This window comes from Gracilinanus agilis, chromosome 1 (assembly GCF_016433145.1).
Source record: "Gracilinanus agilis isolate LMUSP501 chromosome 1, AgileGrace, whole genome shotgun sequence".
NCBI lineage: Eukaryota > Metazoa > Chordata > Mammalia > Didelphimorphia > Didelphidae > Gracilinanus > Gracilinanus agilis.
Window position 1 is genome coordinate 631,424,181 of NC_058130.1, and position 17,515 is coordinate 631,441,695.

Below are 17,515 nucleotides of genomic sequence, written 5' to 3' on the forward strand. Positions count from 1 at the left end.
GGAAAGGGAGAAGCTATTGACAACTGCTCAAAAAGAAAAAGCATCATTGAAGTATCTTTAAAAATGCAATAAGGAAACAAAGACATTCCGCAAGAAACAGACAAGTAGGACAACTTTGAAAGTATATACACACATACTAAAGCTTAAAGTAATAGAGAATCATTTTTACATATCCTCTTTCTATTCTACCTTGTCTATAGAAATGTGCTACTTTTGGTGTTAGATTGAGAATAATTTTGTTTAAATGGCATGCAGAATGTAGAAGTAAGGGCAGACTACAAAAGATGGCTAAAATAGTGTCACAGGCCTATAAGAATAGCCTAGGAGAATGAAAGCACAAGGTGAACCAAGATGGGCAAGGACCAAAGGTCTCATTTATTGCTTCACTGCAGAAAAGCTGGACTAGCGTTGTTGTGAGGTAGATGGGATAATGGTGATGGATGACAGGAAGAAAGAGGTTAAATTCTTGTTTCTTTTCCCTAAGCCAAAGAGAATGATCTTTCTATGGTCTAAAACTGAGCAGAAATAGCTATGGGACTATATAGTACTCTCCAAAACAAAGTTGGAAGTAGTGGAAAGAGCACCTCATTGCTCTCAGTGAGTTTGAGTCACCCAGGCTAGACGAACTGTACCCCATTGTATTGAGAGAACTAATAGCTGTGATTTAAAAATTGCTATCCCTGGAGAATAGAGGTACTACAGGAAAGAAAAGTTATTCAAGTTTTCAAAAACAAATGTGTAGTCTCCCAACTCTAGTGCAGTGAGCTTGGATTTCATTCCAGGAAAAACTCTAAAATGGAACTTTTTAAAACTAAAGGAACGATAAATGAACATTAAGAGAAAGCAGTGATTAGCAAGGCATGCCTGTCTAAACCTTTCTTTTTTCTTATTTTTCATTAGTAAACTGCTTAGAGAGATGTATGTTGTAGTTCAGTTTTCCTGGATTTTCGGAAAATAATTGATACAATCTCATTCTATTGTTGTGAAAAAAGTTGAGGAAAGTAGAACATATCAATCAGTTACGTTGAATGCTGATACTAAACAAAGTCTTTGATGGTTCAGTATTGTCCTGAAAGTAGTTTTTAGGGGTCTTTGCTTAGCCTTGTTCTATATCACATTTTTATTGATGACCTAAAAATAACAATATGATTATCAAATGTATAAGTGACGAAGATAGGAAAGATAGCTGTTGAATTATATATGATAGGATCCCAAAAGGTCTTGTCATGACAACCTAGAACAGTGATGGTGAGCCTATGGCATTTGTGCCAGAGATGGCATTCAGCACACTCTCTGTGGTGGGCATGTACACTGTCACCTGCCAGAGTTCATTACTAGAAAGGCAGAGAGACTCTGGCGGAGCTGCTCCCCACCATACCTGACAACCTTTTTTCACATTACTTGCCCAGCAGCCCAATGGGAGTGCTTCTCCTTCCCCTGTGTGGGGTTGGGGAAATGGGGCAGGGCATACCTGGCACTGCGGGGTTAGGGGGCATAGCACACAGTCTCTAAAAGGTTCACCATCACTTGGGATAAAATATCAAGCTGAGTCTAAAAGGACAAAAGCTCATAGAGATAAACGTAAAGTCTTATAAGAACTTTAATTTTTTAAAAAAGAAATCAGATTTTTAAGTAAATGTTGAGGAGAGATGACTGAGTGACAGGTTGTCAGAAAAAAATGTTAAGGTTTTCTGGCAGCTGTAATTAGTATGAGCCAATAATGTGATATGGTAGCCTAGAGAGCTAATGTAGTCTTGGCTGTAATTAAGAAAAGCATGCCTGCCTCAGGACTAGGAAGATACCACCACTGCATGATGCTCTCTGTTCATCTCCTGGAGTATTTTGTTCGGTTCTAGACCCCACATTTTAGAAAACATTGACAAGTTGCAGAGAATTTAAAGGACAGTTGGAATGATGGAATCCTTTAAGATCAAGCCATAGCTGGAGACATTTATCTTGGAGAAGATGAAGGGAATATGAGAACTATCAACTATTTAAATGATGTTCAAATGAAAAAGGTATTAGGTTTGTTCTGCTTAGACCCAAAGGAAAGAATTAAAAAAGGAATTGGTAGAAGATGCAAAAAGTCAGATTGTCCTGATACAAAGAAAAACTTTTTTAACATTTGGAATTTTTCAAAGAACATCAGAAGTTCTTTTTGAGCTGCCTCAGGAGGTAATAGGATTCTCCAAGGGCCTCAAACCAAGGCTAGCCAGTCTTTTGTTGGAAATCTTGTAGGAGGAGTTCTTGTTCAAGTCTGTAAATTGAGGCATGAACTCTACAGAATTTAGGTCTCTCTTTCCCCCAAAGAGAGTAAACACCTTGGGGCACTGACAAACACAGACACCTGGAGATCTCTGTCCCATTTCCCAGAACAGGAAGATAACCAAGGGATGATATACCTTTAAAATCAAGCTAATCTTTATTAAACAAGGATATGTATGTGCATGTGGAGATTCAGTCTATTTCCAAGGACTCTGTTCGAAAGCAGCAAAGAGCAGATTAAATAATTTTAAGAGAAGGGACTGATCCAGGAAGGCATCGGCAGTGGTGTGGGTGGAGAGGAACCAGGGGGGTTATATATTTCCAGATACAGGGGAGAACAAAAACATCTCTAGCACATTCTTTTGGGGTACAATAATAACATTCTTTAGTATGATAAACATGAAATGATCAGGTTCCCAAGCTTAGAATAAACACCCACCAACAGGTGCCTCATCAATATTAAATGATAACAAAAAGTTCCAAAATGACTCAAGCCAACAGAGATAGAGTGGGACCAGAGAAGGCAAGTGTGAGATGAGATGTTTTTGTGAAGCATAAGATCTTTTGGTTATCTTATCCTAGAGAAACCAGCAGAGCTGGTATGAAATGAGCCACTGGCTGATGTGACCATAGTCCAATCAGGTATCCCAGGACACTTGTTTCCATGGTTATCTCAGATAAGCTGTTGCTTTTTAAGACAGTTTCTTATTCTGAATCTCAAAAACAGTAGGTTTCTCCAGATCACTCTAGATCCTCAAGTAAATAATCTTACACGTCATCATCACCAGCGTAGTAGGGCAACTCAAGAATATCAAGTAATTTACACAGATCCAAGTTGGACCAAGTAGCTTCAGAAATCCCCTATTGGATTCGTGGTTTTTTTGTTTGTTTTTTGCTTGTTTTATTTTTTGCCAGCCATCACTTTGTTAATGATTTAATCTTTACTGAACCCCAATAGGATACATACTCACTTTCCATGGTAAGGAAGGGGGACGAGTAATGCCCATGCTATTGAAGAACACCCATGCATGGTTCTGATTCGAGGATGGCTTTGGTATTTTGATTTGTTTTACCTACAATCCAATAATTAAAAATAAATTCTACATTGACAATATATTACTATCCCAATATATCTTTCCTGGTGGTAGAATCAGAATATTAATTTTTGACATTTCTTTTTTTTTTTAATGTCTTGTGGATATTTTTATAGGCAGAAACAGAATTACAGAGAGCTACAATGGATGCCACCAGAACAAGTCGGCACCTGGAAGAAACAATTGACAATTTTGAGAAGCAAAAAATAAAGGACATAAAGGTAAAAAAAACAAAAACAAGCATGCTGGCAAGATAGTACTGTGTAGTAGAAAGAATGTGAGTGTGGAGGCAGCTCTCCCAGGTCCTAAGCCTGACTTTTCCCCATACTATCTCAGTGCTAAGCATTACCTTTGCAAGTCACTTCACTTTTTTGTGCTTTAGTTTCCTCATTTGTAAAATGAGTAGGTAGGACTTGAGGATGTAAGGTCTTTTTAAATCATATGTCTGTGACTCTGTGATCATTTGTTATAATTTGAAAAATGCTTTTCTCAGAAGTCTCTTCTCTACTTTCTCAGACTCTTAGGCTATGAAGTCGTGATTCTCTGAATTTAAAATGAAGGTTTATTCCTGGAAAAGGAGCTGAGTGAAACTAGTATAATTAATCTGCATTACCATAGAAAGGTCCTGTTGGCCAGTTTTTTGTAAGAAATGACCTGAAACCAACTATATGTTGTCTTTATATAACAAATCTTTTTCAAATAGAGACATCTCAATTAAACTGGACATAATAGCAAAGCATATGATACTTTATGTATTATGATATAACGTGATACTGTACTTAGATCTAATAAGCCTTCATAATTACTACTTATAGTATATCTGAATACTATAACAAATCAAAAGTGCAAGGGGTAGCACAGTGGATAGAGTGCCAAGCCTGGAGTCAGGAAGATGTTGGTTCAGATATGGCCTCAGACACTTCTAAGTCACGTGGTCCTAGACAGATAATTAACTCCAGTTGCCTAGTCCTTGCCATTCTTCTATCTTAGAATTGATACTGAGACCAAACATAAAGATTTTTTTTTAAAAAGCAGCATAGAATTTAGAAGGGCCACTTCAGAGAGATTTCCACTGGCACTTTTGAGATAATTTGGGAAGTCTTAAAAACACATATGGCCTTTTGAGAAACTAATCCAGGAATGAATTTTCTGGCTTCATTTTCTCATTTTAAGCTTATTTATAGCAAGCATGATCATTTTCTTTCTTGAGTTGTTGTTTAATGCCTGGCACATAGCAAGTGCTGATTGATTGACTGATTGATTAGCATTAATAGCTTTATCAAATCTAACATTACCTAAAGTATATCTGCCTCTAAAATGGATTAATTTTGCACTGAACTTTAAATATTTTACTCTCCCATTAAGATGTTGCTTACCTTATCAGAAGGAAGATTTGTGTTTGAAGTTGGTCCCACTAGTAACCCAGATTGATTCTGACTTGATCAAAATGAAAGCTTTCCATCTCAGTTATAAGTCCTATACTTTGTCTTATAATGATAGATAATAACAGTCCTCTAGTACACTATCTTCTTCCCCCTTTTATCATTTTTAAGAATTGAATAAGATGTGAATATGAAGTAATGAGGTTTATAAAAATACATACATCGGAACTTATAAATTTAAATGACTTGTCTTTTACCATAGCCCCTTTGGATGGCCATATGTATATTCAAATGAATATGCTATTGCTCAAAACATTTTGGGAATTTCTATTTTGGAACTAATACCACATAGGAAAATCTTGTTATTTTATAGCCAAACGTTTCTTCCTGCCTCTGTCTCATTCTCTCTCTCTTTCCTCTTTCTTTTCTCTCTTCTCCCCCATGTCCCATTATAGTTTCTTTATCCACCCTATCTTTTTATTACTCCACTTTCTCGTAGGTATGGTTAGGAGAGGTAGAAACATAGGTAAGGTTCTGAGACAGATTAGCTGTTTATTTGTTGCTGAATAATCTGTTTTGCAGATTATTTAGATACATCTATAATACATCTATAGAGACCAACTCCTACCTAGCTATGCAAGAATGGTTCTTAGCAGTAGGGGACCCATAAGGAAGGCAAGACAAAATCATTTTGTAGTAGCTAGCTTCTGCTGTCAGACTAGGAGGAAAGAGCAAGGGGGAAGATTAATTCTAAGATAATTGGAGGACAGCCATCTAATGCAGAGCAGTAGCCATTGCCGTAGTTAAGAAGTGGCCCACAACTTGCCTAACCTTCTAAGTAAACTTAGAAGTGTAATAAATAAATAAATGTGGCTAATAAGGCTTATATTCAGAGGGCAGGGGTGGTACCAACTGAGTCTACTAGGCAGGAGACTATAACTTAAGTATAGGTTGGTTTGGGTCAGCCAGGGTTGTGTGAGTCTGAGCTAAAATGTTTCAAGTCAGTCTCCCTGTTGCCTCTAAGCTCCTTGAGGTAAGGAGTGAGATACCCCTCCCCTCCTGATGGAAACTGAAAGCCAACAGGAAGTGAACTTGGTTCACTTCCTGAGCAAGATGGATGCCTGGTTTAGCCCCTCAGGAAACAAGGGAAAGCTATCTTTCCCTCTTCAGCCTTGGCCCTAGTTGATGATATAAATGAATCAACAGAAGCTCTTTGAATAAAGGCCAAGGGGTTTATTAAATCAAGGGTAAGCTGAGGGAAGAGGGTTAAGGTCTGGGAAACTGTTGCTAAGGGTGAAGGCCAGTGCTGGGGGATGGTCTCAGAAGGTAGAAGTCAGGCTGAGGGAACCAGCCCCTCAGCCAGGGATAGATTTCACTCCCTGATGTAGGGTGGTCTAGCAGGTTAACAGATGAGGGTATTGGCTTGGTTTAGGGGTGTCCCTGTCTGCCTAAGTAATTTCCCATGTTTTCCTCCCACCAAATTCCCTCCTCCCAGGGCCCAAGGGGAAGATGCAGGGGATAGCAGGATGTCTGGATCAGATCAAGGAAAATCAGCCCCACAGTTGGTTCTCCAGGAATATTTATAGTACCAGCTCTAACAGTTTTTGGCCCTGAGACCAGGGCCAGGCTGGGTCAACATTCCATTTCCTTAACTGCCAGGATTACTTCTGGTGGTTTTGCAAATGCAAGAGATTCTTGCAGTAATCCTGCATTACAATCTGCTCATTTGTCTTTTGGAAATTCACACCTTGCACATTTCCCAGTTCCTAAATTCTCAAGGAATCTACACTTACACTAAAACTAAACTACAACTATGCTCTTATCCCTAACTAAGGTTTGCAAAATAAGAAAAGGGTTTCTTAGCTCCTATTTCTATTCTATGCTAATCTAAACTAAGCTAAGATGGGTTATGGGAAAGGTAAAGGAAAGAAATGGGGATTTAAGTTTTGCAAAATTTTGAACAGAAAGGAAAATAAGATTAAGCACAAACATCAACAAACACTCTTAAAGCAAACATTTGCTAAATAAAACAAAGTAACAAACTCTAGCTATGTAATTTTCTAACTTCCTGAACTAACAACAGAAGTATCAATTAAGAAAAATTTTTGCAAGTTTCTAAACACTAATTCATTTTTCCTAAGAGTTAGTGTGTCAATATTTTAGGACACTAATGCCTGTGTTAGAAAGCATTAGTAAGAATAAGTAAATCTAACACTATAAGCCTTTTGGTTAAACCATAGACTTAAACTATGTACAATATTTACAAAGAAAATTCTAACCCTATTCTAACTTATCAGACTAACAAAATTGTCCCTGTGTGTTAGTAAAATTATTGTTAAGGAATCTATTACTAAGGGTTAGTAGGCAAACATTTTTTACATATTTACATTCTTTAAAAGAAAGTAATGTCAGATGGTTTGAGTAGAAGGTGTCTGAACCAAAGTACGAGGAAAACTCTAAGGCAGAAAAACCCTTCACTACTAAGTGTAAATTAGTATTTCATATATAGATGTGAAGTCAGAAAGTATTTGTGTTGTCCAGTGTGACCTAATCGTGTAATGAAGTGTCACATACTTACTCCTCTGGAATTCTTCTACCAATTGCATGTACTGCGTGGATGAAATTCTAAAGTGTTGGGTGCATTGAGAATTCTGTTGGGTGTAAGTTGTGCTCTCCAAGTGCATGGATCCAATGCTGATCAGATGATCCCCTTCACAGTGCGATTGTCCCATACACCAGTTGAGTTTACAGGTCCAGGTCACAGTTGTCCTTGTCTGTAGTCCTCGGTGGTGTTGTCCTTGCAATGATCCGCGAAGACAGCCACGCCTCTGTTGTGTATGATGTTACCACACGAGCTTGCCAACTTGCACTGGAACTGATGTTCAGGTGTTGACTTGAGTCACGAACAAAGTTGAGTGTCCATGAAAACTTTAACTCTAGCTTCCTTTCATCAGCTACTAGCAAACCATTCATAAGGTTTGTTGTTATTGTAGGAAGGAATACTAATTAGTAGATGCTGCTGAGAAGCTTTAAATACTAACAGCATTTTAAAGTCAACATGCTCCTCCAATAGAAAGCCTATGAATGCTTCCATTGCTTTATGTCTGAGTTAAATATAGTTATACATTTTTAGTAAACTTGCTCCTTATCATAACTTCCAGCTTTCTGGCAGAAACTAGTTGTAGTTATAATCAGTCTTCCTACAATTATAATTTTAAAATTTGCTTTCCAAATTTTTTTCTGGCTGTACAAACCCATATACTGATGAGTAGCTTATCGCCTGCATCACTATCTTTTCTTTCCTGTATGTGTGTGTGTGTCTGTGTCTGTGTATAATTCCTTTCTTTTCCCCACCTCTATTAGTGGAAATAATTGAATGTAAGTTGAACACATTAGAGAAAGAGTTTCCAAATGAATGTAGAGAGTATCCCAAAACTCTTAGTGCAGTTTTAACCTTTAATAACTTCAGAGACATAAATGCTACAAATGCCATTGAAATTTTTTTAACTTGTTTACTTTTATGAACTTTAAATACTAAATGTTTGGATTTAATTTTTTTTTTTAAGGTCTACAAAGTCTTTTATTCTGAAATAGGTAAAAGCATTTTTATTTTAATTAGTCATTTTAGGGATGAAGATACCAATGCTCAGAGAGATTTAAGAACTTGTCCATTACTAAACAACTTACATATTGCTTCCTTGTGTTTTTCTGATTATAATTCCGTTTTCCTGGTCTGCCCCAAATATGGGATTAGAAATACTTATGTGACATCTGGCAAGTCACTTAAGTACTCTAGGTCTCAGTTTCAGCTGTACAATGAAGGAACTGAAATAAGTGAGGAAATTCCAGCTTTAAATGCTATGATCGTATTAAGTGTACCCTGAATATTGCATGAACTATCTATAAAGAATAAAAAAATACTAGCCTGGGCATTAGTATCCTAGGCTTTATTAACTTAGTTGTATGACCTTGGAAAAATTATTTAATTCTTTCTCCATTTGTAAAATGACAAAAGTTGGACTATATCTCAAATTGTATCAAACTGGCTATCTTTTTGCCTTTGTTTCAGTTAACATATAGCCCAGTATTTGACACAAAAAAGTTGCTCATTAAATGGCTCTTGATGACTGACTTACTGTTTGGATTTAATTTTAACAAGATAGGGTAACCTGTCATTATGCCTTGGTTTATGAAAAAGCTTTTAGATGCCATTTTTTCAGACTGTTAGATTGGTAGAGGAGGATCTTTTGCTTGGCCACATCGGTTATTATCTCCGTTAGACTTTTTCTTGTGGAGTTACGTTAAAACTTTCACTTATGCATCAAAACCTCATGCTTCCATCATTTTAAGATTAGGGTTACAGATGTAGGCCTTTCAGTTATTGAGCAGCAGTACCTGATAAAAGTTTTTACAAAGTTCAAAAATCAATAAGTGGTAATGCAAAAGAAAAATATTGAATTTTAATTTAAAAAGTTAATATTTTTCAAATTTAATCCAATTTTTTTAAGTTTATAACATTTATTCTTCTGAAGTTATTAAGGCTAAAAAACGCACTAAAACTTCGGAAATATTCTATATTTGTGAATATCAGATAGAGAACATAAAAAAATAACTTCCTTTAAAGGAAAAAATACCATAGATAAGAACTTACATAATTGTTATTTTGTTATTCTTTTAATTAGAGCTTCCTAGTCATTGGATTAATAGCCCCTCAATTGATTGACTTTAGCTTAGCCTAGCAGATCTTTATGCTGTTCTTGCTGCCGAAGTCCCATGTCTAGGCTATGCAAGAATGCCCAGTTCAGGAGGGAAATGAGAGTTCCTACCTACCTTGTTCCATTTAAAAGTTTAAATCTCATGGCTTTGAGCAAGTAAAAATTTGGGAATCACTGTTATTATAAAACCTTGGTAATCCTCACTTGTCTGAATTATTTTAAAATTCATTTACATACTTTTGGTGATATTGGGGGTAGGGAAATACTATTGCTTTTTCATCTTTTTTTCACTCTGCTATAACCCTTATTTGACAAATCTACCTTTCTGTAGCTTCTACAGAAGACTTATTCTGATGCATAACTGGCATAGAAATACCCCTAGATTTGAACAGGCTGTGTACCTACATAGGCTTTTGCAAATTTTCTGGTACCGTATAGAGTAAGCTGGAATGTTCTAGAGTCCCTTCTATCTCTAAATCTATCGTCCTGCATTCCTAAGTACAGAGCAAATGGATACTGTTTGTCTGGAATCCAAGGACCAGCCTAGCTAAATTCTGAGAGGCTTATCACCAGAAGGATAACCACCAGTCAATGAGTCTTTTTGATCATTGCAACTTGTGAAATACAGATAATCTCAGAGGTATTTTTAAAGGTTATCTGGATGAAATAAAAGATCATTCATTTTATCAGGGTATATTTTATTAAATCAACTGAACAAAAACATTTTCTGCTAGATTATAAGATTATAGCAATGGCAAATCTGCATGTTTTTCAAGGAATTTTGAGAAAGAGAAAACAATACCTACTGTTAAGATTTGTTATAACCAAATGATTATAATTAGATAAAAAAGATGCTGAAATAAAATTTTATAATGGTTTTAAAATATTTGAAAAGTTAATATAAAAGAGATTGCTATCAAGGAAGGTATAACATCTCTATCTCTAGATATCTTTAAGAGTTGGATGATTAGTTCTCTTGAGTTCTTTTCATCTTAGATCCTGCATTAGAGACTATAGTAGGCAACATCTTGAATTCCCCTTCTCAATAAATTATCTGCTTTACATACAGTAATCATATCCATATGCTTATGTTTTTTGTTAAGGTTCTAGATTGGTCTGAATTTTTTTCCCCTTAAAATTTTGTTCAAAACCTCAGTATAACCTATCATTGTTCTCTTTACTACTTTTTATGTGGTAATGTAGAAAAGACTTATTTTAGGAAGATTTTGAAACAAGGACAATAATGAAAATGAGAAAGTTTAAGAGAACAATAGTAATAAAAATGCCTTAAAACATCTGTATCTTGAAGAAATAATTTTATTTTTTTCTTTTTAAAGTTTTTTTATTTTAATAACAAATATCCACATAAGTTTTCCAAAGTCATATGATCTTATATTATCTCCCTCGCTTCTTCCCTTCCCCCTCCCACAGCTGACAAGCAATTCAATCTGGGTTATATATATATATATTTCATGTAAAACATATTCCCATATTATTCATTTTTGTAAGCAAATAATCTTATAGGACCAAAGCCCCAAAAGATATGCCCAAATAAACAAGTGATAAATCATATGTTTTTATCTGCATTCCTACTCCAACAGTTCTTTTCACAAGTCCCTCAGAATTGTCCTGTATCATTGTGTTAGTAAAGTCTGTCACATCTGATCATTACATAGTATTGAAGTTCACGTATATAATGATCTCTTGGTTCTGCTTATTTCACTTTGCATCAGTTCACATAGGTCTTTCCAGTTCTTTCTGAAATCATCCTGTTCATCATTCCATATAGCACAATAGTATTCTGTCACCATCACATACCACAATTTGTTCAGCCATTCCCCAGTTGAGGGACATTTCTTTAGTTTCCAATTCTTTGCCACCACAAAAAGCACAGCTATAAATATTTTTGTACAAATAGGACCTTTCCTGTTTTTTTTTTTTTGTTTGTTTGTTTGTTTGTGATATAGACCTAATAGTGGTATTTTTGGAACAAAAGATATGCATTCTTTTATGGCCCTTTGGCCATAATTCCAAATTGCCCTCCAGAATGGTTGGCTCAGTTCACAACTCCACCTGCAATGTATACTGTCCCAATTTTGCCTCATCCCCTCCAACATTTATCATTTCCCTTTACTGGGGAATTATTGGCCAATCTGATAGGTGTGAGGTGGTACCTCAGAGTTGTTTTAATTTGCATTTCTCTAATCAAGAGGGATTTAGAAAATTTTTTCATATGATTATTGATAACTTTTATTTCTTCATCTGAAAACTTCCTATTCATATCCTTTGGCCATTTATCAATTGGGGAATGACTTGGATTCTTCTAAATTTCACTTCGTTCTTTATATATTTGAGAAATGAGACCTTTATCAGAGAATGTTATAAAAAAAATTTTTGCCAGTTTGTGCTTCCCTAGTAATCCTGGTTGCATTGGTTTTGTTTGTACAAAACCTTCTTAATTTGATATACTCAAAATTATTCATTTTACATCTTGTAATGTTCTTTATCTCATTTGGTCATAAATTCTTCTCCATACAAATGACAGGTAAACTATTCTATATTCCCCTAATTTATTTATAATATCATGCTTTATGTTTAGATCATATACCCATTTTATGACTTTATCTTGGTATAGGGTATGAGATATTATCTAAACCTAATTTTTGCCATACTGTTTCCCAATATTCCTAGCAGTTTTTGTCAAATAGTAAGTTCTTTTCCCAAAAGCTGGGATCTTTGGGTTTATCAAACACTAGATTGCTAAGGTCATTTACCCCAATCTAATTTATTTATCTACCATTCTGTTTCTTAGCCAGTACCAAATTATTTTGAATGAACTGCTTTATAGTACAGTTTAAGATCTGGTACTTCTAGGCTACCATCCTTCATATTTTTTTTCATTAGTTCCCTTGATATTCTTGACCTTTTGTTCTTCCAGATGAATTTGGTTATTTTTTCTAGTTCTATAAAGAAGTTTTTTAGTAGTTTGGTTAGTTTGGCACTGAATAAGTAAATTTAGGTAGGATTGTCATTTTTATTATATTATCTTGGCCTACCCATGAGCAATTAATGTTTTTCCAATTGTTTAGATCTAATTTTATTTGTGTGAAAAATTTTGTAACTGTGTTCATATAATTCTTGCATTTGTCTTGGCAAATAGATTCCCTAACATGTTATATTGTCTAGAGTGATTTTAAATGTAGTTTCTCTAATTTTTGCTGCTAAATTTTATTGGAAATATACAGAAATGCTAATGATTTGTGTGGATTTATTTTATGTCCTGCAACTTTGCTATAGTTATTATTTCAACTAATTTTTTAGTTGATATTCTGGGACTCTAAGTATACCATCATATCATCCCTGAAGTGATAGTTTAGTCTCCTTTCTGACTAGTTTAATTCCTTCAATTTCTTTTTCTTCTCTAATTGCTAAAGCTAGCATTTCTAGTACAATATTAAATAATAGAGGTAATAATGGGCATCTTTGCTTCACTCCTTATCTTACTAGGAAGGATTCTAACTTAATCCCATTGTAGTTGATACTTGCTAATGGTTTTAAATAAATACTACTAATTTCAAGGAAAGACCCAATCCATTACTATGCTTTCTAGTGTTTTCAATAGGAATGGGTGTTATATTTTGCAAAAGGCTTTTTCTGCATCTATTGAGATAATCATGTGATTTGTTAGTTTGATTATTGATATGGTCAATTATGCTAACATTTTACCTAACATTAAGCCAGCCTTGCATTCCCAGTCTAAACCTCAGAAAGAAACAATTTTAAGTAAATATTTTAATATGGTAAATTTATTACTAGATTTACAGTATACTTTTTGAAAACTTTCAAGAGATCTCATTTAGAGGTGCAGCCTGTATTTAGAAGAGCATATACTAATGAGAGAGAATTGACCTACTAGTAATGTTGCTTTGGTTTCTCACCCTTAAACTTGGGAGATGAATAAGAAAAATAAGAACAAATGAATATGAAGAAAATTCTGTCCATGTCCTTTATGAAAAGATGATGAGATTCAGACTCATTGATTCTATAATGTTTTAAAGAAATGTATTAGAATTTTAACATAGTGCTAGGAATGTAATGAATTTCCCACCATGCATACAGGGTGAGCCAAAACTTTGCACTTCATGTTGCATAAAATTATTTAAGTTTATATAGGCAACATAAGTCACATTCCAACATTTAGCAACTTAAGTATATAATTAAGTAGTTCTCCAGATGATATTTTATAATCCATTGAATCAGCAATGTTGAAGTACATATGAAGTATGACTATAAAATGAGACTAATTTTTGTTTGTGAAAATACTCATTACTCATAAATAACTTATTATATACTTTGTGTATAATATTTGTATAACATTTGTATAACTTTTAGCAGTTAATTTACATTAATGTGAAAATACTCAATTAAATGAATAATTAACTTTATTCCCTCACAGGGAGTAGAGCAGAAGTATAAATCTACAGTGTTCCTTGACACTTTTTACATTTAAAATCTTCAATTAAAACTATCTTACTTCAAAATTTTAATTGTACACATAAAATAAAAACAGTAGTATTAAATTTTTGAAGATATTTTTGGTCTACTTAGTTGTACATCCTATTTCACATGAATATTTTTATAGCTTAACAGTGTGTAATATTGCTGAAGATTTTATTATTTCATATAACAGAATTTGAAAATAATTTTTTACTTTTTACCTCTTTTGGAGATTAAGGAAAAGAGATAATCTTCCTCAGCCTCCAAGCCCTCTTATTTTATGCAATAGCAAAATGTTTACATTTGGTAGCCTAAGTTTCCCTAGCATGGAAAGACAAATGTATTAAAATTTAGATGTATACAAGTGACTTTCATATATCAACTATAAAAAAAAGGTTAAATTATTATATTTAAATTTTAAATTAAGCAGTGACTCTAGCCAAGGTCTAGGATCTCCAACCTGTCATTTGAGGCTTTTTGAGCACTCTCCAAGATTTAACTGTATAGATTCTTCCTATGGATTTCCCCAGGCTACATATGGGGAGATGGAGTGCCACAAGAATCTGCCTTAATATAATTATTCCAGAAGCTGGAGACAATTAGAGTCTCCTAATTTAGGGGTGAAGAGCGGTAATTAACATTTTTTATGTTTGAGGGAGTAATAGGAAATACTTGTTTAGTGATATGGAAGAGAACAACTGTGTTAGTAGCATGTGAAGTAAAATTCGGGGGAGGGTGGGCATCATTCCCCCATGAATCACTCTAATGAGCAGACAGGAGACTTGATGCTGGCAGAGTTCATGTGGCTTTATGTGGAGGTGGGGCATAGAGTGAGGGAACACTAGCTGGGCATAGGCAATATCCTCACAAGGGGTGGGATGAGAGACAGACAGACACTCCACAGTCTGAGGTCTCAGAAGTAGTGCACCCAGATTTATTCAGATTTTATTGGGATCCAACACAATACTATTTCCACTTTCCCATCATCTATATCTTATTCTACCTTCCTTGTATCCTCCTTAATCTTTCCCAATGCTTCTGAGTGTCTTCTAACATTTCCAAGCATATGGGAATACTCCTTAAGTTTGCAATTTTTAGTTGAGTCAGGTTTTTAGGCCTTTCCAAGGATTTATCAGAATGCAACAATTCAAACTGAAACACTCTTTGAAACATTTTTCGGGTTATAGCATCGCTTAACATGTATTTAAGATTATAATTTGTAAGTTTTGAGATTTCTCTCATAGGAATTAGGTTACCCCTAAACTTCTTCCCACAGGAATAAAAAAAGGTGAGAGGCTTTTTAGCATATATGCACATACATACATACTTGGGAAGAAGGGGTTTCTTCTACTCTTCAAAAGGAGAGATTGACATCTCCTAGTAGAGGGCACCTAACTTGACTTTTTCTATAAGAAGTTGCCAATCTATGATTACTAATACTAATCAGATTACTAATACAATCAGTATATTGGGGAATAATGTACAATTTCATCCCACACAGTAGGAACAGATGTTTGAGGCATTAGTGGAAGAGTGGAAGGGGCAAAGACCTAGCTTGGTAGCTTCCTACTACAAGAAGTATTCTGGCATGTTAAGTTATTTCCTCTATCTGATGTCTTCACCCTGGTCCTTTGTACTATCTGTGCCCTTAAGTTGAGCATAGGAAAAGAGGCCTCAGAAAACAGTTTGAGGAAGAAGCAGCTTGTGAAGTAAACTACTTTGAATATTTCAGTCTTTGGATGTATTAAAAGAAGTAAAGTGTCCAGAACTAGGAGAATCATACTCTTTGTTAGCTAAGCTACCTCTGGAGTCTTGTTTGGTTTCAGAGGCCATACTTGGTGAGGAACATTGATAAGTTAAGAGTTCTGTGTCCTTCGAGAACAGTCAGGATAATAAAGGGGCTCAGAATCATGTTCGAAGATCCATACTTAGCCTGGAGAGAATTTATGAGTAGGGAGAGAGAGAAGAGATATATAATAGTTGTTTTCAAGTATATGAGGAGTTGTCTTTTGAGAGATCAATTAAGCATTCTTTGTGGATAAAAGGTAAAACTAGGACCAACAATTTAAAAGTTACAGGGAGGCAGATTTCAGCTTATTACAAGGACAGATTTTAAGCTTCCAGTTACCTAGAAATGGAGTAAGTTTTCTTTTTTTTTTTGTACTATGTCCTTGTCACTACACATATTCTCCTTTTCCAAATCCTAAATCAAAAAGCCTTTATTAAATGCCTCACATGTTCCAAAAAATGGTGTTAAATACTAGAGATACAAAGAAAGGCAAAAGACAGTCCCTGCTTTCAAGGAGCTCCCAATCTAACGGAGAAATAACCACACAGAAACTCAATACATACAAGAAAACTGAAGATAATCACAAAGGGAAAACACTAGCAGGTGGGCTTTTAGCTGAGGCTTGAAGGATGCCAGCGAATCTAGGAGATGAAGAGAAGTTAGAAGAGAATTCCAGGCATGGAATGTCATATGTAAGGCTCAGCAAGGTCAGTGTCACTGGATTAAATAGTGCATTAAAGGAAGGGATTAAAGTGTAAGAATGCTGGAAAGGTAGGATCCTTTTATTCAATAATAGGACACCTGGGTTTTGTTTCTGACTGACATTTGACTTTCTATATAATACTGAATGGAGAAAGCTAGATTGGTTTGGTAGGAATGCCTGCTGTGGCTAGATTTTGAATTTAGGCATTGAAATGTAAGAGCCAGTCAACAGCATCATACCCTTTCTATTCAACTTTACATTCATCACTATTGGTAAATGGTAGATTGCAGAAAAAAGGAGGTCAGTATTTAATTTTGATAAGACACATATTTAAAATGAAGCAGCTACCTAAAATGGCATACTACTAAAATTCAGTAGATGTAAGTATTCATTTGTAGGAGTATTCAGTGCAAGTATTTGCACTGCCTCGGTTATTAATTGGTTCACATTGGGTAAAATATTATGAGAGTAGTTGTCTTAGATTGTTGCTGACCATCCAATTTTTAGTTTCCTCATAAAACAGCAGGATTTCAAGTCACTACAGTTGTATTCATGGTAATATGACTACCATTAATGTATGACGTTATTGAGAAACCATTGTCAGGATAATATAAATTGTAAGAGTAAAGTATTTTTTGGCTCTTGCAACATTTAGAATCAGTATTTCTAATGTATGAAAGTATCAAAGTAAATATAAGTGACAGGTAAGCCACATTAACTCATACCTTACCGTGTTAAGCATAAAAAGTTAAATCATAATAAAGAATCAAGTCTGATATTTATCTGAAGGACTGCCTTATATTTTTTTTCTTTCACAATTATATGCAATAACAACTTTAAACATGTGTTTTACAAAACTTTAAGATCCAAATTGTCTCCCTCCTTCCTTTCCCTCCCACCTCCCAAAGATGGCAAACAACCTGATCTGGGCTATATGTGTATGATCATGCAAAACATTTTCACATTGGTCATTTTGTAAGAGAATATTTATATAAAACCAAAACACAAAAATAAAGTGAGAATAGTATTCTTCTGTCTACATTCAGATTCCATCAATTTTTTTTCTTGGA

The 17,515-nt window shown here is 34.8% G+C and overlaps 1 protein-coding gene across 4 annotated transcripts in view; it reads left to right on the top strand.

Annotated features, from left to right (window-relative positions):
- CIBAR1 (CBY1 interacting BAR domain containing 1) overlaps positions 1–17,515 on the top strand; it is a 44,144-nt gene that overhangs the window by 12,758 nt on the left and 13,871 nt on the right. For all 4 annotated transcript variants that reach the window (XM_044668413.1, XM_044668420.1, XM_044668407.1 and 1 more), the window contains one exon: positions 3,476–3,580. In XM_044668413.1, the coding sequence (XP_044524348.1) occupies positions 3,476–3,580 (105 nt within the window). The remainder of the gene's footprint in view (positions 1–3,475; positions 3,581–17,515) is intronic.